The 27,500-nt window shown below is 41.2% G+C and overlaps 1 protein-coding gene across 2 annotated transcripts in view; it reads left to right on the top strand.

Annotated features, from left to right (window-relative positions):
* Window positions 1-26,730, top strand: part of jmy (junction mediating and regulatory protein, p53 cofactor) — a 33,448-nt gene extending 6,718 nt beyond the window's left edge. Inside the window, exons 2-11 of one of the 2 annotated variants that reach the window (XR_013818752.1) lie at window positions 1,660-1,833; window positions 8,154-8,304; window positions 16,010-16,179; window positions 16,257-16,422; window positions 16,549-16,745; window positions 20,934-20,999; window positions 21,593-21,679; window positions 22,551-23,064; window positions 25,371-25,906; window positions 26,339-26,730. Coding sequence is in view for 1 of the 2 variants with exons in the window: in XM_079846859.1 (XP_079702985.1) it covers window positions 1,660-1,833; window positions 8,154-8,304; window positions 16,010-16,179; window positions 16,257-16,422; window positions 16,549-16,745; window positions 20,934-20,999; window positions 21,593-21,679; window positions 22,551-23,064; window positions 25,371-25,669 (1,824 nt within the window). In the remaining variant the exon portion in view is untranslated. Of the gene's footprint in view, window positions 1-1,659; window positions 1,834-8,153; window positions 8,305-16,009; window positions 16,180-16,256; window positions 16,423-16,548; window positions 16,746-20,933; window positions 21,000-21,592; window positions 21,680-22,550; window positions 23,065-25,370 lie in introns of both variants that reach the window. The other variant, XM_079846859.1, reaches the window with a different exon arrangement.
* Window positions 26,731-27,500: the final 770 nt, after the last annotated feature.

Here is a 27,500-nt window from a genome sequence, read left to right as displayed (position 1 = left end):
ATTTCCACGACAGACAGATCACATGACATCATGACATCACTGCTGGCAGCCAATCAGGACGCTTCCACAGTGACTCATATCCTGTGCCAGAAACAGGAGACAGGATGTGATGTCACAGATCAAGGGGGTTTCCAGCAGGAACACATTGTTTTGATGAGCAGAGACTCTTTCAGAAACAAACCTTTGACCACTTAATTATAAACTCAGCATAACACACGATTAACTCAAACTCTCACGGATGATGCGAGCGACTCGTGATCTGAGTCGGCAGAATAACAATATTTCTGTGGAATTGATGGGATGTTATGGTTGTGATGACAAAGAATGAACATGCAGCAGTTGTGTGTGTGTGAGTGTGTGTGTGTGTGTGTATGAGTGTGAGTGTGTGTATGTGTGTGTGTGTGTGTGTGTGTGTGATCAGTGTGAATGAGTGTGTGTGTGTGTGTGTGATCAGTGTGAATGAGTGTGTGTGTGTGTGTGATCAGTGTGAATGTGTGTGTGTGTGTGTGTGTGTGTGTGTGTGAGTGTGTGTGTATGAGTGTGAGTGTGTGTATGTGTGTGTGTGTGTGTGTGTGATCAGTGTGAATGAGTGTGTGTGTGTGTGTGTGATCAGTGTGAATGTGTGTGTGTGTGTGTGTGTGTGTACCTACATGACCGTCACATGTTCACGCTCAGATGCGTCTCCACGGCGACCGGTTGTGAAGGTAAACAGAGGCTCAGTGTAGTGTATGAATGGATCAGTGTTTGAGCCGCTGGAGAGGCGAGGCACGGGTCATTCATCTCAGAACACACACACTACAGCATCAGACACGAGTGTGTGTGAGTGTGATGAGCACAGTGATGAAGAGCGCAGCGGTCATGAAGACGCACTGATGTGACGTCTTCATGAAACACACACACACACACACACACACACACACACACACTCAACGAAACAGGCGCTCGCTCTGTCAGTTTTGCCAGATTGGGAAGTGATCCAGTCAGCAGGGTTTAGGGAATACAGCCTGAAGAGCTTCAGGAGAGAGTGGTGATGGAGAATCATGGCGGCAACCTTGATAAAAGTTAAACTGCAGTTCATCCACTGGCCACTAGAGGCCGGCTGCACAAGAGACTCACTCCCATAATCCTCCATGTTAAAATGGCCAACTTTACAGCAGGAAACACATGTTTACAGTCTGGGGCAGAAACTGGTTTTGGTCTAGATAGGTGGATTGCGCTGATGTCGCTACTAGCCGTTTGTCTGCTAACGTTAGCGTCACATCACCTCAGCTAATCCGCCTCGCTGCACATGTTCGTTTATCTGGGAGTGACGCACGGCTAAGATGGCGACGGCCGGCTCCGCCCACTTTGGACTTCAGAAACACTACGGGTGACGTCACACACACTACGCCCATATTTATATACAGTCTATGGTTCTGACGCTGTGTGTGTGTGTGTGTGTGTGTGTGTGTGTGTGATTGGTAGGTTTAGGGGTCGGGTTTGTGTGTGTGTGTGTGTGTGTGTGTGTGTGTGTGTGTGTGTGTGTGTGTGTGTGATGGGTAGGGTTAGTGTAGGGGGATAGAAAATACAGTTTGTCCGGCTTAAAAACCATTACGCCTATGGAATGTCCATAAACCTGTGTGTCTCTCTCTCTCTCTCTCTCTCTGTGTGTGTGTGCAGCTGTTGGAGCAGCAGCGTGGCGTGGAGCGGATGGTGGAGCTGCTTCAGTTGTACGGTGAGCAGGATGAGGCATTCGGGGATCTGGTGGAGGCCACGACTGAGCTCTACCACTATCTCCTGCAGCCCTTCCGAGACATGCGGGAGCTGGCCATGCTGCGCAGACAGCAGATCAAGGTAACGACCCTGTCGTCACGGCGACCGCAGCATCCCAGCACATCACGGTCACGCCCTCGTCGTCACGGCGACCGCAGCATATCACGGTCACGCCCTCGTCGTCACGGCGACCGCAGCATCCCAGCACATCACGGTCACGCCCTCGTCGTCACGGCGACCGCAGCATATCACGGTCACGCCCTCGTCGTCACGGCGACCGCAGCATCCCAGCACATCACGGTCACGCCCTCGTCGTCACGGCGACCGCAGCATCCCAGCACATCACGGTCACGCCCTCGTCGTCACGGCGACCGCAGCATCGCAGCACATCATGGTCATGCCCTCGTCGTCACGGCGACCGCAGCATCCCAGCACATCACGGTCACGCCCTCGTCGTCACGGCAACCGCAGCATCGCAGCACATCACGGTCACGCCCTCGTCGTCACGGCGACCGCAGCATCGCAGCACATCACGGTCACGCCCTCGTCGTCACGGCAACCGCAGCATATCACGGTCACGCTCTCGTTGTCATGGCGACCACATCACGGTCACGCCCTCGTCGTCACAGCAACCGCAGCATCCCAGCACATCACGGTCACACCCTCGTCGTCACGGCGACCGCGGCATCCCAGCACATCACGGTCACGCCCTCGTCGTCACGGCGACCGCAGCATCCCAGCACATCACGGTCACGCCCTCGTCGTCACGGCGACCGCAGCATATCACGGTCACGCCCTCGTCGTCACGGCGACCGCAGCATCCCAGCACATCACGGTCACGCCCTCGTCGTCACGGCAACCGCAGCATCGCAGCACATCACGGTCACGCCCTCGTCGTCACGGCGACCGCAGCATCGCAGCACATCACGGTCACGCCCTCGTCGTCACGGCAACCGCAGCATATCACGGTCACGCTCTCGTTGTCATGGCGACCACATCACGGTCACGCCCTCGTCGTCACAGCAACCGCAGCATCCCAGCACATCACGGTCACACCCTCGTCGTCACGGCGACCGCGGCATCCCAGCACATCACGGTCACGCCCTCGTCGTCACGGCGACCGCAGCATCCCAGCACATCACGGTCACGCCCTCGTCGTCACGGCGACCGCAGCATATCACGGTCACGCCCTCATCGTCCACGCCCTCACTTGCTACGGATGCGAAAAACGCAGAAAATCAAACCCCATCCGAATTCTTTTCATGACGGATGGAAGTTTCGGAGGCAGTGTGTAAACGTGATTGACACAACGTGAGGTCGTATTTATTTTTTAACGTGCGAAAGTTGCGAAAGGTTGAGTGTTTAGAGCTGTCGATTCACGAACGCTGAGATAACCAGACGCCACGCAACAGTCAATCAAAGACAACAGCCAATCAGAAGAGCGTGTGGGCGGAGTCTCTTTGCATTAGCAAGCAAATTAATAGGCACATTCAAATTCATTATTTTAATGGCATTTTAACATTAAAAGTGCATACGTAGTAAATCTTCATTTTTCTTAGCTGGATCAAGATATGATATATTTTCAGTACGTCGAAACCACAATATTATTATGATTTGCTTTGATTCAGGAGCCTATTTTACAAAACCTGTTCGAATTTTATTAACTCACAAACAAATGCAAACTAAATACAACATGAACATTTAATTGAACTCTGAAAAATGCAAATCCTGAGATTAAGATCAAGTAAGATTATTAATAAATGCTCTGATGATCAATCCATATCCTGATAGTTATGAATGTGAAGTGAACACACCTAACGCATCATGTAACCTGCCGTCTAGAAATCCTCTGTGTGTGTGTGTGTGTGTGTGAAACAGAAACACACACACACACACACACACACACACACACACTGTCATGCCAACATAACCCTGCCTCTCTTTGTGTTTAAAAGATATTGAAGGTCATTGATCTGATCAGACGAGGACAGAGCTGATCTGAGTAACGACTCTGTTGTCTGTAGAGCGGCTTCATAGTTGAGGTTGAACTCCTCATAGTTGATGAAGTTTCATCATTGTTCTGTAACCGTGCAGAAGATTCACAGATCTGACTCTGGCTCTTCAGTTCAACTCACTGACTCATGATTAAAGCAGAAGATTATCAGTGAACTTACAGTATGCTGAGTTATTGTTATGATCCTTTTATGCTGTTTTTGTCCACAACAATATTTAAAGGCCTGACTCTCCTCCCAGAAAGCATTAGCCGTCATTTCACTGTGTCGATTAGCCACAGACCCGATATAGTCCAGCTAATGTAAACAGCTGTTCTCTGTGTGGAGATATATGTATATATAATCTATATCTGTGTTTTATCTTGGTTGAGAACCGCGGATCTACAGAGACTCTTCTGTGCTGAACTCGTCTCACATGTCTGATTCATGTATGGACATGCGATACCCACACTGCACCTCTCTGGTCACCTGACACTCGATCCCCCATAATGCCTCAGTCACTCATTCAGCTCCTCATGCATTCATTCATGCGCTTCGGTGGCCATATGTTCGTCTGACTCTAAACACACACCTGATGAAACACACACATACACACACACACACACACACACACACACACACACCTGATGAAACACACACACACACACACACACACACACACACACCTGATGAAACACACACACACACACACACACACACACACCTGATGAAACACACACACACACACACACACACACACACACACACACACCTGATGAAACACACATACACACACACACACACACCTGATGAAACACACACACACACACACACACACACACCTGATGAAACACACATACACACACACACACACACCTGATGAAACACACACACACACACACACACACACACCTGATGAAACACACACACACACACACACACACCTGATGAAACACACACACACACACACCTGATGAAACACACACACACACACACACACACACACCTGATGAAACACACACACACACACACACACACACACACACACACACACACACACACCTGATGAAACACACACACACACACACACACACCTGATGAAACACACACACACACACACACACACACACACACACACCTGATGAAACACACACACGTGTGATCAGCATCTGTCATTCCTGTGCGTGACGCTTCATAACTGTCATGTAAATGTGTTTATTATCTGTGGATTACATTTCAGAGATCTGTGTGAATGTGTGAGTGTGTATGTATGTGTGTGTGTGTGTGTGTTCAATATAAAAACCCATAATTCAGACAAAACGCATGTAAATGTGTGTGCAGTATTTGCATGAGTGTTTGTGTGTGGATGACGAGGGGTTATACAGTGCCACTGATCTCAGAACACAAACCTGAACTGTCAGTTTGTCTGAAGGTCAACCGTAAAAACGGAGTGAGAGGGTTATTTACATACAGGTGTTGTGTTTCTGTGTGTGTGTGTGTGTGTGTGTGTGTGTGTGTGTGTGTGTGTTTCTGTGTGTGTGTGTGTGTGTGTGTGTGTGTGTGTGTGTGAAGAATGTTGAAGATCTCTGAAGACTCAACTAGTCAATCTAAATGAAGTCATGCTGAGTCCAACACATACACACACACACACACACACACACACACACAGACACACACACACACACACACACAGTTTAGTGTTCAGGAATTTAAACACTGGAAGCTCCAATCAGTATTAAAGTGTCCCTATTATTCTCCTAATGTAGTTTTGGCGTCTCTTCAGCAGGTTCTCATGCATCAAAGATTAAATCACTGTAATGTCCTCATAATCTCCACTGTAGCGTCAGCTCTTTCCTCTCAGTGTCTGAAACGCCTCGTTTGAAGATTCAGGCTCTCGAAGCTCCGCCTCTCTGAGAGCTGCTCTGCTCTGATTGGTCAGAAAGCAAACGCTCATTATCATATCTGAATCTCAGCTCTTGATCACAGTGACACGAACAGTAACAATGGCGTGGGGTTTACCGTATCAATCTCAGAAAACTCTGTTGTGGAGACTCTATTCGTTCGTTGTGGAGACTCTATTCGTTCGTTGCGGAGACTCTGTTCGTTCGTTGTGGAGACTCTATTCGTTCGTTGCGGAGACTCTATTCGTTCGTTGTGGAGACTCTGTTCGACTCTCTGTTCGACTCTCTGTTCGACTCTCTGTTCGACTCTCTGTTCGACTCTCTGTTCGACTCTCTATATGCAGTCGCGGATCTATGGATTTATTCACATGAAAATTCTCGGCACTAACATCTATCAGTGCAGTAGATCTCATTAAATAGCAAATTAAACCCAATTTACTACTGACATTGATTTCTGGACATCGTCCCGCCTTAGCTTCCTGTTTCAGTGGAAATGACGTCAACGCATCAAACTAAGCACTCCAGTGGGACTTTAAGGCCATTGTTACAGTGTAATTATATATTTTATTAGCGAGTAATGATAATTAACTACATGTACTTACTGTAGTGTTAGGGTAGCATTAGGGTTTGGCTGAGGGTTAGTTACACGTAATTATGCAAAGTTTAGTATGTAAGTAACATGCGTAACAAGGACACTGTAAAATAAAGTGTAACCATTGTTAGTTATTATGATTTAGAGTCAGACCTTAGTTTCAGTAGTCATGTCAAAGCAATAACTAAATCAGCATACTATCATCTGAAATATATTGCAAGAATTAGATGCTTTGTTTCTAGACAAGACTTAGAGAAACGTGTGCATGCTTTCATCACCAGCAGGGTGGATTACTGTAATGGACTCCTCACTGGCTTTCCCAAAAACACCAGAACACAGTGTCAGCTCATACAGAACGCTGAGCAGAACCAGAACACATGATCATATCACACCAGTCCTCAGGTCTTTACACTGGCTCCCAGTTAGATTTAGGATTGATTTTAAAGTATTATTACTGGTATATAAATCATTCAATGGCCTAGGACCTAGAGCTGGGCGATTTTTTCCCCTAAAAAAATCTGCGATATTTTTAATAAAAAACTCGATTTACTATTCGATTCGATTTTTTTTTTTTTTTTTCATTTAAAACAAAATAACTGCGAACTGTAAGCTAAATATATTTTAAAAATTTATATTTATTGTATTTAATTAAAATGCATCAACATAAACAAAATTTTGTTTGTCTGTTACAATAGTCACTGTCAGATTACACGATTTTGACTCCTAAAAAAATCTTGTCATGTGGTGGACAAGAAACATGTCAGACTACACGTTGTTTTACGACCAGTCATCGCGAGCCGTCTCACACACTCATTCACTCGCACATATAGGCTACACAAGCTCACTCACATAGCCTACACACACACACACTCCCTCACTCACTCACACACACACACACACACACACACACACACTGGCACATACACACTCACTCACATACACGCACTCTCTCTCTCTCTCTCTCTCTCTCTCTCTCTCTCTCACACACACACACACACACACACACTCACTCACTCTCGCGCGCACACACAGTCACGCTCACTCACTCACTCGCGAACACACACTCTCACTCACTCTCCCTCACTCACTCCCTCACTCACTCCCTCACTCCCTCACTCGTGCGCCGTCGTCGTGGAGGACCGTTAAAAAATTAAACATGCTAGTCTTTTTGTCGTGAAGCATCGAGGGCTGCGCCGCAGGGAGCGTTCTATGGAAACCCTGAAGGAAGATTTGGCGAATGCAATGTATGTATTGTACGCTATATAGAAGAGGGGGAGAAAAAAAAATCTAAAAAATCGATTTTTTGAAAATATGAATCGATTTGACCTACCAACTCGATTTTTAAATCAAATCGATTTTTTTCCCAGCCCTACTAGGACCTCAATACATTGCATATATACTCACTGAATATAAACCCAACAGATCACTCAGATCATTAGGATCATATCAGCTAGAAATACCAAGGGTTCACTCTAAGCATGGCGAGTCCGCTTTTAGCTATTATGCTGGACCAGCTTCCAGAGGAGATCAGACGTGCTCCTACTGTAGTCACTTTCACATCCAGACTCAAAACACATCTGTTTAGCTATGCATTTACTGAATGAGCACTGTGCCAATGCTCGTCCGACTACTGTAATATTTTTTATTCTTCTTAACTGTTTTAATTATTCTTATTTCTTGTTATTATTTTAATTTCTTTTATGTAAAGCACTTTGAATTGCCATTGTGTATGAAATGTGCTATATAAATAAACTTGCCTTGCCTTGATTATAATTATGGATCTTGGCTACATCACGCAGTGAAAGCGTGCTTGGCCTGTCTATGAGTAGCAAACTCAAAGTCATGGTGCACGTGGTTACAGCAGTGATGAGGATGTTATCTGACCTGTGTGTGTGTGTGTGTGTGTGTGTGTGTCAGATCTCGCTGCAGACGGAGCGTCTGGGCCCTCGGCGCGTGGACTCGTTACGCAGGGAGGATGAGGACTGGCAGAGGAAAGCTCACGCCGCTGTGCTCTCCATACAGGACCTGACCGTCAAATACTTCGAGACCACCGCACGCGCTCAGAAGGGTGAGTCACATGACCACCACCTCGTCACATGACCACCACCTAGTCACATGACCACTACATCGTCACATGACCACCAGTGAGTCACATGACCACCACCTCGTCACATGACCACCACCTCGTCACATGACCACCAGTGAGTCACATGACCACCACCTCGTCACATGACCACCAGTGAGTCACATGACCACCACCTCGTCACACCACCACCTTGTCACATGACCACCACCTCTTCACACCACCACCTCGTCACATGACCACCAGTGGCTCTTAACTGTCAAAACACCTCTCAAAATACTTGCCACTGATGCTGAAAATCTAAACCAATCCAAAACTTTTTGTTTCGGAGGCAGTGTGTAAACGTGATTGACACAACATGAGGTCGTTTTTATTTTTTAACGTGCGAAGATTTCGGACTCAGTGTGCAAGGACCTTCAGTGTGAAACATGAGACCTTTAAAGCTACACTGTGTGATTTTTACCCCCATCTAGCGGTGAAATTGTATATGACTACCCAGTGAATATTTGTTTCTGTTCCTCTCAATTCCGAGGGCGTTTTAACTCCTACGGTGGCCGTATTATTCCAAGATTAACATGGCTTCCAGTTATCACTTCGTCCATGACAATAATAAACAATATGTCTAAAATGAATAAAACTACAGGACAGATGTCAGGAGGTAAACGTCACCCTTGGAATCGGCTATCCCAGCATAATCAGATTAGGCTAACGTTACAATGTGTACAAAGTAAAAGCAATTAAAAATAACTAAAACGTACAGTGTCCTTTTTTATATAGCTTAAAAAATTGCGGCTTTAAAACTATTCATCACCTGTGATCCGTCGCAGCACAGATTTATGTTACAAGGTAAACAATACTTTTTCACCATTGACGCGAGGATGAAGTTATACTAGAGGTCGATCTGGCGTTATGCACAACCATGCTATGGTTAGACAAGCAACTATAAAACTTCGAATTTACACAAATGAATTACAACAGGCTGAATTACCTGTCGAGAAGAAAGCAGGCAACCTCGGCGTCCGTTTTAAAATATTTTCTCCTCATGAGCTCTTTCCATCTGGGAAAAGTTACTCCAATATTGACTATGGTCTTGCTGATTTGTCTGTCGCGTTGACGTTTTAATTCTCTCTTTCAAATGTGAGTACACACAAACACACACACACACACCACACTATCTTTCAAATCTGCCGGCACTCGCGAGCTCGCGAGAAATCTCCCCCTCGCATTCGTCACGGTGTCACTGAGTGAAAAACGCTAAGGCGAAGCTTGAATTTACAGGCATGTCCCTCTTTGGCTAATGTAGTTTCAAGATGGAGGGGCAACATGGCGACCGGCATTCGAACCCCTCACCCGTATGTACTTTCAATGGCAGATTATAAACTTAACCCTCTGGGCTTCTTCGCCCGAAAACGGGCGAAAACTTGAACGTTTCGAATTGTTTAATTTTTTTGCTTCATCGGATGGGGGTGAAACTTGGTGACTTTTGTTTTATTACCTATATGAACACACAAAAAAATCAAGGAGATGATTCTGATATGTTAAAGGGTCGTAAAAAAAAAAGTCACACTTAGCTTCCTCCCGCCCGAAAACGGGCGACATAGGAAATGAATGGGAAATACGAAAAAATAGGAAAACTCAGAGAAACTTTTGGTGGTACAAGCTACAGATCAGCCACTGTGCTGAAAAAAAGTGTACAGCAATGAAGGGGTGACACTCTAGAACATCAAGAGTGCAAAAAAGACACCCTCCCCCCCACACACACACACCTACACACACAAACACACACACACAGAGAGAGAAATGAACTGGTAAGACTGAAACAGCAAATTTTGCCCCAAACTATATAAAAATGATATAATCATAATAACTCCAAAACTATAGCAAGGAGAGTCAAAAGGTAGGTATCGTTTGAAAGAACTCTTTTTAAATTTTTTTAAAATATAAATTACATTACATTTGGACATTGTCCTGCCAAGAAACAGCGGATAAAAGACAATATATATATATAATTTTTATTATGATTTTGCATATCTTTCTTATTTGTCATGGAATAACTCAGGAAGGAAATAAGGTAGGAGGAAAATTCTTTTTTAGTGAAGTCCCCCTACATGTTAGCTGCATCTGGATAAAAAAAATAATAATTTTTGGACAAAGGAATCAAAAGTTACAGCATTTGGAAAAGAGATAGCCTTTTTGTACAGTCTTTGACACCCCCTCATGGGCAATTTTTTCTTCATGAAGAATATCTTGTCATAAAAGCAATAGATTATGTTAATTTTGGGCTCATTTTTATTGTAATAATATGCTGTAAAAAATGAAGTGCCATTTTCAATTATCTGAGAATGTTTCATGAGCTGTATGATGTTTTTGACACATTGCAGTACATTATTTTATAGATTATGAAAAAAAAAGAAATTCTATTTATCAGCAAATAACTCAGCAATACTTAAGAGTTTTTCAAAGAGGATACATTCACTGTAAAGTTCAGACTCTAAGCTTTCAAATGACATCAACTTTGTGTTAATCAAGGCAAGATTTTTTAAAAATATGGTAAAGAATATTTTCGCAGCTAGGTGGCGCCTGCTGGCGGTACACTCGGTTTTAGAGGGATTACTCAGCACTCGTTAGGAGTTAATAAATGTAATTAGATGCATTAAAAATCCTAAGCTTTAAAATGATATATAATTTGTGTTGTTCCATTCAGTGGTTGCTTAGTAATAATTTTTTTTCTTTCCGAATGGGAATAAATCAAATAAATAAATAAAAAAGCTATAGGCCGCCTATAGGCGGTTATAGGACATGACACAAATTAATACATTTTGAAGCCACTAGATGGCGCTCTTCTCAGTTGATTTTTTTTTTTTTTTAGGCCTGCACTCTATTTTGATGTGAAATGTTGCATTTATTGGAAAAAAAAAAAAAAAAAAAAAAAAAAAAAATTTAATTCTAATGGCAAAAATAGCTCATAAAAATTATATAATTAATGCAAAATATCATGAAAAATTCCAAAAATTCTAAATAATAATCAGAAAACATTATAGAACAAAAATATATTTGATTGGTTATCCTGGGACAAAGTAAAGTAAGATTTTAAGGCTTCGCCCGTTTTCGGGCGGGAGGAAGCTAAGTGTGACTATAATACGAAGAAGCCCAGAGGGTTAAGAGAATACTTTATTACTTGAAAGAAGTAAATATACATTAATGAGCACATATATTTTTGAAAGAACTAAGTGTTTTTTGCTAAGAATCAACTAAAAAAGTTACACAGTGTAGCTTTAAATCTGGTTCTCAAGCAGCAAACGCTTGCTTCATAGCATCACAAAATGTATCTATATTATTGTCCAGCTTTAATCTCCTATAAGATATTATAAACATTAACATCATGATTTTCTGTAAAGCTGCTGTGAAACAATGTGGTTTCTATACAAATACGACTGACTTGAACTGGACTTCTAAAAGGGCCGTAAAATGATTTAAAATAAGACAAAACAGCTCAAACTCAATGTAAGCTGAAGTCGTATTTCTTCATTTACAGGGTCCCCGCGGATCCTTAAAGAGTCTTAAAAGGTCTTAAATTAGATGTTTTTTTTTATTTAAGGCCATAAAAAGTCTTATTTTTACTTATGAAAGGTCTTAAATTTTAGATGACACTTTGACTTAGACTTATCTAAATGCTTTCGAAATTAAAACTATCTAATTAGCGTAGGCCTACGTATTATTTTTTTAAATCTATCTTGGTGGATTTGCTTGTTCTCGTGACAATTCGCGTCACTTACGGCAGTATTAGCCCACGTCTGTCTCCTGCTCGCGAGAGGAGAGAAGAGAACGAGTACATGTCAGTTCAGTTGTAGCTCAGTCTTTATGTGCTTAGGAGTGTGCGATGTTGAACTATGATGATATTGTAATCATTGTTTTAACTGTACGAGGCACTGCGAGTGCGAGCTGACATCGCTGTCTCTCATGCTGATGTGTCAGTGCAGTTACAGATGTCCCCAAATGAGTTTTTGTCTTATATTTATATCATATTATGTTGTTATATTAGAATATCACATGAGCAAGAGTGCCGTTTTCATGTGCACAACTGCAAATGTGCTATTTATTTTATACAACAGTTAAATCAACAATAAAGTTAACATTGTGAGTTACTTTTTGGACACAATATTGTCAATTTTCACTTTATATCGCCGACGAGAATTTCATAATGAAGCCGTGGTCCAACAGACAGCGATGATTATTATTATTTTTACTGAAATCCGCATTTTGAAGGAATAATTTTAACGATTCAATGAACAATCACTTGTTTTTCTGAATGAATCAGCCGTTTGAACAAATCGGTTGAATAAATGACTCCAACAACTCGCTTATTAAGACAGTGACTTGCCGCCACCTACTGGTGGTTTTAGTTTCATATTTAAAGTATCCTTTAATTAAAACGTTAAAATTATAAATCATTTCATATTTAAATATTGAATAGCTTTATTTATGCAATTGTAAATGAAGTGTAAATATAGTAGGCTAATGCCACTTTTGATGCCGCTTCTGTGTCACCTCTGCACTGCAAGGATGGATTTTAATTTAATGATTTAATTTGACATTGGGACTGTGTTATTCTAATATAATTTAATTTGAATGTTAGAATTTGACATAAAAGGTGATGCATACCTCTAAATACGTTTAGAAACAATGTCCATATGTGAAAATGCCCCTGGAAATCAATTTAAGGTGGTAAATATTGCCCCTTAATAAAAATGTTAATTTCGTTCTCTACTGTGAACTGACCACTGCATAGAATATAAAAAATATGAATATCTTCGTGAGTCTGCTGTCAACAACAGGCCTAAACCAGCCAGGGTACCAGTACAAAAACACAATCAGTAAAATATCATCTAATTATTATCAGCAAAACTTCGAGACATATTTTTGTCAATATTGCGCACCCCTAATGTACGGTATTAATTTTGATTTCTTCAGGTCTTAAAAAGGTCTTAAAAAACCTTAAATTTGACTTTAAAAATTGTGCAGCTACCCTGATTTAATGTTACATTTTATGTTGTTAAGATTTTGTGGAACCTTGTTTTTGCCACGAATTAAAAAAAAATGCATCTCAAAATTCTAGATTTTTTTTTCTCACAATGTCCTTTTTTATTTTCATTCTGAGGCATAAACAAGCTCCTATATTTTAAAGTTATGAAAAGTCATGTAAATTTATTGGTAATAAAAAGTTAAGAACGAAGAAAATTCAGTTTTTGGAATTATATAATTATGTTACGACATTGCCACTCCTAGTTTCAGTAAATGAGCCGCTGTCGTTATAGAGGAAGGATCTGAGATGTTCTGTGGTTCTCTAGAGATCGACCGATTCATAAGCTTTGCCGATATATCGGTACGATGGTTGTGTATCCAAGTCCACAGTACGAGATGGCTGAGACTGCTGGCGTAACACAGAGCGAGAGCGCCCTCTAGAGCAGGGGTTCTCAAAGTTTTGATAGGTGAGGGCCAATTTAGGAAGCCAACATTGAACTGAGGGCCGCCAAAGGGGCGGGGGAGAAAAAGAAAAAAAAATACTGAAAAGAAAATCCCATTTGAAATAATTTTAATGACCAGGTTGCATCTCTACAGTTTACATTTATTGAGGCTATTATTATATAACTGAGGCTAAACCTGGCAAATCTTGAGAAAAATTGCAATGCAAACAAAATCCCTGGGGTTCTCTACCCTCAACAGACAAATTTGGGATATAACAGTCCTGTGTGCAGTCCATTTCAAGAGCAAACTTATTTAGAACAAACAGCCTCAGTGTGCCTTGCTTCTTATCAGCATAGGCCTTATTCAGGGGCAATTCCAGCTACCAAAGCACCACAGGAAAACCTGACAGGGAGAGGGAGAGGGAGAGGGAGAGAGAGAGAAAGAGAGAGAGAGAGAGAGAGACAGAACAGAGAGAGAGAGAGAAACTTTTAAAATAGAAGCTTACCAAACAAGTCATCATCATTCATATCTATAATTGCCTGTCAGTCGCGTTTCCATTATTACAGATTTGCGCAAATGTTTCTAACCCGGATTTGAAAAACGAAAAATGAACAGTTGTTGTCTTTTTAAAATGCAAAGTTGAACACCAAAATTTTAATTTGAGCTGGCTACACCAACTGCTGCGCAAAAAAGTAAATATCGACGAATTTTCAGATTTTTGTGTATGACTTTTTGCCCCTTTATTAAACATTTAAAATATTCACAAATTAATATGGAAAACATGTCGATTTTACTGGTTTTATTAGATCCAGGCCAAATTAGAACCTGGAATTTATATTTTTCCCACAGTGCTGAATATAGCCTGTGTCTCTGGAACCACAGCCCACAGAAAGGTGAGTTATAGAATAATGATAATAAATGTGTCTGAAAAAACAGCGAGGCATTTTAATTGTTTATTAATAAACTATTGTTTTCTAAGTGTCGGCTAAAAACATATCTCCATCTCCGCTGTTAAGCAGATGCGCTTTTAGAGAGAAATGCACCTTTCATACGGATAACATCAGAAGGTATTAGCTTTCGATTCGAGTTTGTTTGTTTAAAAGTGGACATTTCAAGCTTTAGCCTACATAGGCTATATTTAGTTTCAGTTCTCGTGCTCCAGTTCACGGAGATCATGAAAGTGCGTAGGCTACTGATTGTTTTGTTTTATTTTACAAAAGCACAACGTTTTTTTGTTATTATGAGTTTACACAAATAAAAGTAGTTGCGAATAATGTATTATTATTTTCTGTATGACCAGAAATTATTGAGTATTTTAAGTTGTTTCCACTGTTGATAGGAAAATGCAAGTGTTTGCGCGGTGAAAAATGTGAAAGGTAATGGAAACGCGGCTATAATAAGCTTGTCATTAAGTCACTTGTCACTTGCGATCGGTCGGACCACACCTGTAATTACCGCTTATGCCTATAGATGCCGCTAAACACCACTAAACGGAGATTAATTTTTTCAAAGCAATGTAAGCCTACAGTTTTAACAGTTTTACAGATGTTATCAGATGTTATCGCGGGCCGCCAGAAATGTTTCTGCGGGCCGCCATTGGTCCGCGGGCCGCACTTTGAGAACCTATGCTCTAGAGGCACTGACCCTCGTGTGTTTAACACGTGAAACTGCACGGAGATCACAAGCTGCGATGTGCAGTTAAAACACCGACAGCGAGACGGGATGAAGACAGAACACGAAAGTACATATTGCCATATCATTATAAAGTATAATTTGTTGTTGCACACGTCATAATTATTTAATTTAGCACATTTCAGTTCAGCACTGTTTTACTTGGAGTGTTATGTTTGTTTTTTATCCAGTATCCATTTTTAAAAATATCGGTTGATCGGTTATCGGCGTGTACGGTCAAACCCAGTGATCGCTATCTGTAAAATCCACTATCGGTCAACCTCCCTCTCTCTCTCTCTCTCTCTCTCTCTCTCACACACACACACTCTCTCTCTCTCTCTCTCTCTCTCTCTCTCTCTCTCTCTCTCTCTCTCACACACACACACACACACACACACACACACACACACACACACACACACACACACACACACACACACACTCTCACTTTATTGGCATGGTGAAAGAAATCTTTACATTGCCAAAGCATTCATTACACTATACAATAAACAAAAAAAATTCTCTCTCTCTCTCTCTCTCTCTCTCTCTGCAGTGATGTTCGAGCGCATGCGGGCCGACCAGAGGAAGTTCGGGAAGGCAGCGTGGGCAGCGGCTGTGGAGCGCATGGAGAAACTACAGTACGCCGTCTCTAAAGAAACACTGCAGCTGATGAGAGCCAAAGAGATCTGCCTAGAGCAGAGGAAACACGGCCTGAGAGAGGAGGTACACACACACACACACACACACACACACACACTCTCACACACACTCACTCACTCACTCACTCACTTCTCTCTCAGATGCAGGGTCTTCAGGACGGTGAGGATGCGATGGTGCGTCTGGATCATCTCGAGACGCTTTATTACGAGCTTCAGCTGCAGCTCTACGAGATCCAGTTCGAGATCCTGAAGTACGAGGAGCTGCTGCTGACGGCACAACTGCAGAGTCTGCGCAGGCAGATGAGCGGTGAGTGTGTGTGTGTGTGTGTGTGTGTGTGTGTGTGTGTGTGTGTGTGTGTGTGTTAGTGAGTGAGTGTGTGTCCTCAAGCTGCGGCCTCTCACCCTTCATGCTTGTGTGTGTGTGTGTGTGCAGAGAGGCAGGAGGAGGTGGTCTACTACGACACGTACGAGAGCCCTGACGCCATGAAGGCCACCGATGACCCCACGACCCCTGTGACCCCTCTGACCCCTGCAAGGGAGGACGAGGCCAGGCTTCAGCAGAGGTCGAGGCAGCTGGAGGCTCGCAGGGGTCGCATCACCGCCAAGAAGGCCTACCTCAAACACAAGAAGGTAACACTCAAACACAAGAATGTAACACTCAAACACAAGAATGTAACACTCAAACACAAGAAGGTAACACTCAAACACAAGGCCTACCTCAAACACAAGAATGTAACACTCAAACACAAGAAGGTAACACTCAAACACAAGAATGTAACACTCAAACACAAGAATGAAACACTCAAACACAAGAAGGACTACCTCAAACACAAGAAGGACCACCTCAAACACAAGAAGGACCACCTCAAACACAAGAAGGACCACCTCAAACACAAGAATGTAACACTCAAACACAAGAAGGGACCACCTCAAACACAAGAAGGACCACCTCAAACACAAGAAGGACCACCTCAAACACAAGAATGTAACACTCAAACACAAGAATGTAACACTCAAACACAAGAAGGACTACCTCAAACACAAGAATGTAACACTCAAACACAAGAATGTAACACTCAAACACAAGAATGTAACACTCAAACACAAGGACCACCTCAAACACAAGAAGGTAACACTCAAACACAAGAATGTAACACTCAAACACAAGGACCACCTCAAACACAAGAAGGTTACACTCAAACACAAGAAGGTAACACTCAAACACAAGAAGGTAACACTCAAACACAAGAATGTAACACTCAAACACAAGAATGTAACACTCAAACACAAGAATGTAACACTCAAACACAGGAAGGTAACACTCAAACACAAGAATGTAACACTCAAACACAAGAAGGACTATCTCAAACACAAGAAGGTAACACTCAAACACAAGAATGTAAAACTCAAACACAGGAAGGTAACTCTCAAACACAAGAAGGTAACACTCAAACACAAGAATGTAACACTCAAACACAAGAAGGTAACACTCAAACACAAGAATGTAACACTCAAACACAAGAATGAAACACTCAAACACAAGAAGGACTACCTCAAACACAAGAATGTAACACTCAAACACAAGAAGGGACCACCTCAAACACAAGAAGGACCACCTCAAACACAAGAAGGACCACCTCAAACACAAGAATGTAACACTCAAACACAAGAATGTAACACTCAAACACAAGAAGGACTACCTCAAACACAAGAATGTAACACTCAAACACAAGAATGTAACACTCAAACACAAGAATGTAACACTCAAACACAAGGACCACCTCAAACACAAGAAGGTAACACTCAAACACAAGAATGTAACACTCAAACACAAGGACCACCTCAAACACAAGGACCACCTCAAACACAAGAAGGTTACACTCAAACACAAGAAGGTAACACTCAAACACAAGAAGGTAACACTCAAACACAAGAATGTAACACTCAAACACAAGAATGTAACACTCAAACACAAGAATGTAACACTCAAACACAGGAAGGTAACACTCAAACACAAGAAGGACTATCTCAAACACAAGAAGGTAACACTCAAACACAAGAATGTAAAACTCAAACACAGGAAGGTAACTCTCAAACACAAGAATGAAACACTCAAACACAAGAAGGTAACACTCAAACACAGTAACACTCAAACACAAGGAGGTTACACTCAAACACAGGAATGTAACACTCAAACACAAGGAGGTTACACTCAAACACAAGAAGGTAACACTCAAACACAAGAATGTAACACTCAAACACAAGAATGTAACACTCAAACACAAGAATGTAACACTCAAACACAAGAATGTAACACTCAAACACAAGAAGGACTATCTCAAACACAGGAAGGTAACACTCAAACACAAGAATGTAACACTCAAACACAAGGAGGTTACACTCAAACACAAGAAGGTAACACTCAAACACAAGAATGTAACACTCAAACACAAGAATGTAACACTCAAACACAAGAATGTAACACTCAAACACAAGAAGGTAACACTCAAACACAAGGCCTACCTCAAACACAAGAATGTAACACTCAAACACAAGAAGGTAACACTCAAACACAAGAATGTAACACTCAAACACAAGAATGAAACACTCAAACACAAGAAGGACTACCTCAAACACAAGAAGGACCACCTCAAACACAAGAAGGACCACCTCAAACACAAGAAGGACCACCTCAAACACAAGAATGTAACACTCAAACACAAGAAGGGACCACCTCAAACACAAGAAGGACCACCTCAAACACAAGAAGGACCACCTCAAACACAAGAATGTAACACTCAAACACAAGAATGTAACACTCAAACACAAGAAGGACTACCTCAAACACAAGAATGTAACACTCAAACACAAGAATGTAACACTCAAACACAAGAATGTAACACTCAAACACAAGGACCACCTCAAACACAAGAAGGTAACACTCAAACACAAGAATGTAACACTCAAACACAAGGACCACCTCAAACACAAGAAGGTTACACTCAAACACAAGAAGGTAACACTCAAACACAAGAAGGTAACACTCAAACACAAGAATGTAACACTCAAACACAAGAATGTAACACTCAAACACAAGAATGTAACACTCAAACACAGGAAGGTAACACTCAAACACAAGAATGTAACACTCAAACACAAGAAGGACTATCTCAAACACAAGAAGGTAACACTCAAACACAAGAATGTAAAACTCAAACACAGGAAGGTAACTCTCAAACACAAGAAGGTAACACTCAAACACAAGAATGTAACACTCAAACACAAGAAGGTAACACTCAAACACAAGAATGTAACACTCAAACACAAGAATGAAACACTCAAACACAAGAAGGACTACCTCAAACACAAGAATGTAACACTCAAACACAAGAAGGGACCACCTCAAACACAAGAAGGACCACCTCAAACACAAGAAGGACCACCTCAAACACAAGAATGTAACACTCAAACACAAGAATGTAACACTCAAACACAAGAAGGACTATCTCAAACACAAGAATGTAACACTCAAACACAAGAATGTAACACTCAAACACAAGAATGTAACACTCAAACACAAGGACCACCTCAAACACAAGAAGGTAACACTCAAACACAAGAATGTAACACTCAAACACAAGGACCACCTCAAACACAAGGACCACCTCAAACACAAGAAGGTTACACTCAAACACAAGAAGGTAACACTCAAACACAAGAAGGTAACACTCAAACACAAGAATGTAACACTCAAACACAAGAATGTAACACTCAAACACAAGAATGTAACACTCAAACACAGGAAGGTAACACTCAAACACAAGAAGGACTATCTCAAACACAAGAAGGTAACACTCAAACACAAGAATGTAAAACTCAAACACAGGAAGGTAACTCTCAAACACAAGAATGAAACACTCAAACACAAGAAGGTAACACTCAAACACAGTAACACTCAAACACAAGGAGGTTACACTCAAACACAGGAATGTAACACTCAAACACAAGGAGGTTACACTCAAACACAAGAAGGTAACACTCAAACACAAGAATGTAACACTCAAACACAAGAATGTAACACTCAAACACAAGAATGTAACACTCAAACACAAGAATGTAACACTCAAACACAAGAAGGACTATCTCAAACACAGGAAGGTAACACTCAAACACAAGAATGTAACACTCAAACACAAGGAGGTTACACTCAAACACAAGAAGGTAACACTCAAACACAAGAATGTAACACTCAAACACAAGAATGTAACACTCAAACACAAGAAGGTAAAACTCAAACACAAGAAGGCCTATCTCAAACACAGGAAGGTAACACTCAAACACAAGAATGTAACACTCAAACACAAGAAGGTAAAACTCAAACACAAGAAGGACTATCTCAAACACAAGAAGGTAACACTCAAACACAAGAAGGTAAAACTCAAACACAAGAAGGACTATCTCAAACACAAGAAGGTAACACTCAAACACAAGAAGGACTATCTCAAACACAGGAAGGTAACACTCAAACACAAGAAGGACTATCTCAAACACAGGAAGGTAACACTCAAACACAAGAATGTAACACTCAAACACAAGAAGGTAAAACTCAAACACAAGAAGGACTATCTCAAACACAAGAAGGTAACACTCAAACAAGAATGAAACACTCAAACACAAGAATGTAACACTCAAACACTAGAAGGTAACAGCGAGACTCTGAATAGTGTGTAAGATTGCGTGTGTGTGTGTGTGTGTGTGTGTGTGTGTGTAACACTCAGAGCTGATCGATTACACTGATTCGTGACGCTCTGTTCTCAGGAGATCTGCATCTTCAATCACATGCAGAAGCGCCAGGGCGGTGTTTCCCAGAGTGCTTCGCTGCAGGTGCGAGTCCAACATCACAGTCCTCATCATCAGGGGGTGTCCGTGCAATCATGACATTTATTATATACATAATAAGTTAATAAAACATGCTTGAAATAAAAATAGAATGACAAATTAAATTAATGTCTGTAGATCAAAAGTTCATAGACAAACAGTATATATTTGAAAAGAGAAAGAAGTTTTGGAACAAAAGTGCAGATTTCACTCGGAAGAAAAGGAGATTCTGTCTGTTTATCATGCGAATAAAATGATGTAGTTTGAAAATAATGTGTAGTTTTCATAAATTTAGACTGTTTTATGGGTTCGGGTGGAATGTCATATATCTCAATAAGATTTCTCATAAATATTGATTAAAAATATATGTTTTCTTAATTAATAAATAGAGGTTAAAATAATTGACAAACAAATGATAACATGCTAAACTTTTGTGCATTCACTCATTGCTGATTACTCAGTTACTGATCAGATACAATGTGCTTTTTTATAAGCTTATGTTCCACCGGGTCCAGGAATGTAAAGGTGTGTTTAATGCATTAGGAGGGTTGGGTTAGGATGATTATGGCAATGGTGAATCAGCTGATGTGTGTCCACAGGAGGAAGAGGAGGAAGAGGAGCAGCGGCTCTCCAGAGTCAGTCAGGAGAGACAGAAGACACTGGACCGACTGCGCAGCTTCAAACAGGTCAGACAACATCATGATCAGAGATCAGTCTCCGCCAGTGAGTCTTCAGCTGTTCATGGAGCCTCGTTCTGATAACTCTTATTGTTAGTTAACCCTGAAGACTTAGAATATTTAACCCTCATCCTTCCCTCATGTTGTGTGACACATCTTTCCCTCGCGGGTCAAAATGACCCGAAGCCCTAAAGTTATAATTAAAAAAAAATAATAATTTGTCTAGAAACCTTATTTTTTTTCACTTTGATAATATTTTGCAATGCAATTTGTTTGGGAGATTTTATATTTTATTTACCTTTAAATTACTAGATTTGATAAATAAATAATAAATAAATATTAATTTAAGCACATTCCTCACTTTCTTTCAACTTAAATTCAAAATAACTCACAATTTCATGCTTAACCCTTTTAATTCAGCTCTAAATATCTTAAATTGTGTGTCTTTGCCGACCTCTTGTGGAAAAATAATAATATAACATGATATTTCATGACTCTAGATGGCCTTATAGCTCTATATGAAGTTTTAGCATTTTTAGTTTGAACTTTGAGCATTTTTAGGTTTTTCTATGTGTCCTGAAGCATTCCTCACATTCCATGCATTCCCAAGAGGCTCAAATTGAGGGAAGGATTTATTACTTTTTTACATTTCAACCACAAAGTTCCTCGAATCCATAAAAAATGTTGTTTCATGGTTCAAGTGCGCTTGATGAACACTAAATGTAAAAAAGAAAAAAGAGTTTCGGGTCAAGATGAGAAAATAATTTGGGTAATTGAAATGAAGCTAAAATAAAACATAAATATTAGGTGGAAACCTTAAACACTTCAATGAGTTCTGATTGGTCCATGAGATTCTGATGCTGTGATTGGTCTCCTGCAGCGTTACCCGGGTCAGGTGACTCTGAAGTCCACGCGTGTGCGCCTGGCTAACTCCAGGAAGAAGGCGGGAGCGAGCGCTAGGCCGGAGATGCAGGCCGCTAGCGTTCAGACGGATGACGCTCCAGCTCCGTTACAACATTCGTCTGGAGCGCCGGAGCTCCTCAGACCCGACAGCTTCCTGTCTCTGCCCCCGATGGGCGGAGCTATCGCCGAGGTCCCGCCTCCTGTGCACGCATCACTTCCTCCCGCCCGAGAGCTGTTGCTGCTGGACTCCTCCACCTCGCCCATCTCCCCTCCTCCCCCTCCCCCTCCACCTCCGCCTCCTCCTCCTCCTCCCTCTCTGGAGGAGACGCCCAGCGCCGGTCCGGCTCAGACCCGGAGCCCCGTACGCCAGCCGGAAGCGGACAGTCCTCTCGGGCCGTTCACCGCGCGCTTCTTCGACAGCAGTCAGCTCCTGAACGCCAGGAAGAAGCTGAGGAAGACCTCGTCACTGGAGTCCAACCAGTGGAGGAGAGGTGAGGTCACTTCCTGTCACATTCCACACTCATTCATGCATCATCAAGCTACACCTTTGCTATTGTTTTGAATAATCGCCCTCTAGTGGCCAAACTTATATACTGTGCCTTTAAATCTTCAAGCTCAAGAAGTGGAGGAGTGGTGAGGTCATTTCCTGTCACGAATATCGTCTGCAGTTAGAGAGCTTGCGGTTTAGATAATGGAGCATGCATCACATTAAACCAGGGGTGCTCAAGTTCAGATGCCAAGGGGGCCACATTTAAACCATATTAAATGTGAAGGGCCACAAATTACAACTTGCATCGTAAAACTTTATTTATGACAATATTTACAGTTTTTACTTATATAGAAATTCAGTTTATTACCTATCTTGCTAGGTAATTCTTGCTAGTCTTTGTTCTATTGAAAGTAATACTGAACATAAAATAAAAAATTTAATTTGGATAATAATTTTCTTGCGATATTAATGCAAAAAAAAAAGAGAGTTCATACTCAGAGTATTAAAAAACCTTGCTAGGTAAGTCTTGCTAGTCTTTGTCCTATTTAAAGTAGGCTAATACTGAACATGAAAATAAAAAATATGGAACAAAAAGTGGATTAACAGTTTTCTAGCAATATTAATTATTAATATTAAGCAAAAAAAAAAAAAAAGAGTTCATTAAAACTAAAAACAATGTTACGTGGCAGTTCTCCATTACGGACGTGAGCGGCACTAAAAGACTTTCAAACTTTCACAGAGACCTCAAACAGAAAGCACAAACCTCACTTTAAAAATGGCGTTTATCAGGTTTTGGAAAAGAGCTCTTCATATATTATCTTTATATTTAAATATTTAACAATTATTGATTAGGCCTATAATATATATAGGCAATTAGCCTACATCAAATGTTCACTTATTTATTATATGTTTTCTTTAGATGACATTATACAGGGTCGCTTTACTAATTTATAAGGCTATTATTATTAGCCTACTAATACTAGGCCAACTATTATCCCAGTAGGCTACATCTAACTTTTAAGTTTGTCAGAATTCGCTCAGAAGCAGCTTTGATCAGTTTTTCATGCGAGCCGTGCCCCGTGCCGAACTAAACTGCCGGTTATAACTGGAGGTTTTGCAAGAGTTTCGCGAACTCATTGACGTATTGACAGCTCGTAATTGTAATGGGAGCGCTTTTTGCTACTGTTTATAACCCATTGACAATTTGAAAATAAGTTTTGGGCCGCCTGTTGAGTATCTGTGCATTAAATATTGGTAATGTGATGCGTCATGTGACCTACGAGATCAGCGAAGGCGGACGTTAAACGTAACTTTAATCATAAAACAAATATAAATGACAAAATGAAAGGAGCGGCAGCAGATATAAGCATAATAAAAAAGAAACAGGCTCTCATGCCCTGAATCACGAGAAAACTTTACATTCGCTCACCCATAAACATGATTTCCATCGGCGGTGGAGGTTAGACAACAACTCCCATGATTCCACACTCATTCCTACACCTTTGTTTCTGTTTTGAATAAGCGACCTCTAGTGGCCAATCTTACATCTGTGCCTTTACATCTTCAAGCTCAAGAAGATGCGCAGGAGACTTGATGGACTGAACCGACTCCTCTCACACATTCAGTGTTTGAATGGAAAAACACACACACAATTATCAACATGCCCGTCTTGGCAAGAATTACTGTAAAACAACAGGGAGAGATTGTGATGCGTGTCAGTATACTGGATTCGTGCAGTAAGTCGACCGCTTTTAATGAGAATCAATGTATGTTTCATTCATACAGTGAAGATTTAGCAAAAAAAAAAAAATTTTTTTTAAAGTTGCAATTATGAGAAAAATTATAAAATTATGAGATAAACAGACAAAATTGCGAGAAAAAAGTCCAAATGTGAGAAAAAAGTCCAAATGTGAGGTGAATAAGCTTTATATATAAGTGTTGAATAAGAGATTTCTAAGTGTGTTGTTGTAGGCTGGTCATTCTGTGTGTAAGAGCACATGATCTGAAGTGTTTTCCTCACCGTGGCGGCGTGTTGTGTCCTCAGCGAGCTCCCCGATGGATGAGGTTCTGGCATTCGTGAGATAAAAAACGCAGTTGCAAGAAAGAAGTCAATTTGAGATAAAAAGTCACAAATGCAAAAAAAAAAAAAAAATTGTGAGAAAAATGATATAATTATGAGACAAAAGTCCACATGTGAGCTGAATAAGCTTTATATATGAGCGTTGAATAAGAGATTTCTAAGTGTTTTGTTGTAGGCTGGTCATTCTGTGTGTTTTCCTCACCGTAACGGTGTCGTTGTGTCCTCAGCGAGCTCCCCGATGGACGAGGTTCTGGCGAGTCTGAAGCGCGGGAGTTTCCACCTTCGTAAAGCCGAGCTGCGGGTTCTGGCGCCGGACCCGGACGAGGACGACGAGAACAACATCTTGGCTCAGATCCGGAAAGGCGTTCAGCTGCGTAAGGTGCGGCGGCACGAGCGCGGGTCCGGCCTGGCCTCCAGCGACCCGCTGACCCGCTCCATCCACGAGGCCCTGAGGCGCATCAAAGAGGCCTCGCCCGAGTCCGAGTCCGAGGACGAGACCACGCCCGGCGCCGACTGGGACAACTGAAGCCTTCAGCACTCGTGCTCACTCTTCATCTGTGTGTGTGTGTGTGTGTGACAGCAGGAGCAGAAACCGGCGACACTAGCGGACCAAAGTTTGGACCAATTATGATGTTTTAATGTTTCTGAAAGAGGCACCAAAGCTGCATTTGTTGATCAGAAATACCGTAAAATAGTGAAATATTATTCCAGTGTAAATCATCTGTTTTCTATGTGAATATACAGTAAAGTGTAATTTATTCCTGTGATCAAAGCTGAATGTTCAGCATCATTACTCCAGTCTTCAGTGTCACATGATCCTTCAGAAATCACTCTAATATGAGGATCTGATGCTCAATATGATTATTAATGTTTGTGCTGCTTCATATTTTCATGATACACCACTGTTCAAAAGTTTGGGGTTTGTCTTAAAAGAAATTAATACTTTTATCAATCAAGAATGCATTAAATTGATCAAAAGTGACAGTAAAGACATTTATAATGTTACAAAAGATTATATTTCAAATAAATGCTGTTCTTTTGAATTTTCTATTCATCAAAAAACCCTAAAAAAATAAAGTATCACCGTTTCCACAAACATACAAACTGTTTTCAACACTGATAACAGTCATAAATGATCATCAGATCATCATATTAGAGTGATTTCTGAAGGATCATGTGACACTGAAGACTGGAGTAATGATGCTGAACATCATTACAGGAATAAATTACACTTTACTGTATATTCACAGAGAACAGCTGATTTACACTGGAATAATATCTCACTGTTTTACTGTATTTCTGATCTAATAGATGAGCAGAAGAGGCTCTTTCAGAAACATGGATGATCTGAACGTTTGGCCGTCACCGAACACAGCGCCTCCTGCTGTTCATCAGCGTTATTACGTTTATCTGCTTGTAGCTTCATTTATCTCGCCGTATGAATTAACTTGATTTATTACTGTAATGTTTCCTGTGTGTCCGGCACTGAATCATCTGTCAGGCCTGTAGTCTGTAATGAAGGTCTCGTGAAAACCACGTTTACCCACAATGCTGTTCTGTCTGCAGCCATGACGAGTGACACTGCAGTGTGTTTTTTACGTTTTTCATCACATGTACTGTATTTAGCTTTTGATATTATTTGTTTTAATCACATTAATTGTTCTGTATGTTCTATGCATTCTTACCTGGTCAATCAGAGCCGTTTTCCCGCCGAAACACTACAGTCGTGAGCGACCGTGAACACGTGATCGTCACTCCACATGTGCAATATTATATTAGGAACTGAACGCGTGTGAAACAGAACGCAGATCCAGCGCATGTTTGCCTAGAGGACACCTGTATTTATTGAGTTCAACTAAATATTTAAATATGTAAAGCAATATCATAAAATGTACAATGATTTTTTTTTTTTTTTTATTCCAATTTTGCTTTTACTCTGCTTTTCCAAACATTGTACTCCTAATAGTTATTTTAAATTTGCATTTTGACCCTTACGTAAATAAAGTTTCAAAAGAAATTGTTTTTTTTTGGGCCTGTTTGTGTTGTACAGTCAATGACACTGTCTGACCACTAGGCGGCGCTGACGTCACCAGGGGGCGTGTCTGAGCCGACATTCGGGTGACATCACCGTTAGTGCTCATGAATATTCATCTACAGGTGAACAGGCTTCATTTCTTCACCTTCAATCTAAATATCCCATTTGGCAAATTACAATAATAAGTAAAACAAGTTTTATATTGAGCTTTTAAAATATTCAAACTATGCAACATGTATCCAAATTTGCATATCATTCCAGAATAATCAAATACATCAATATTTTAATGTACACCTGATTTAGAGATTTACTCGATCCAAAC

The sequence above is a fragment of the Squalius cephalus genome, assembly GCF_949319135.1.
Source record: "Squalius cephalus genome assembly, chromosome: 17".
Lineage (NCBI taxonomy): Eukaryota > Metazoa > Chordata > Actinopteri > Cypriniformes > Leuciscidae > Squalius > Squalius cephalus.
This window is presented reverse-complemented; position numbering and strand designations above follow the sequence as displayed.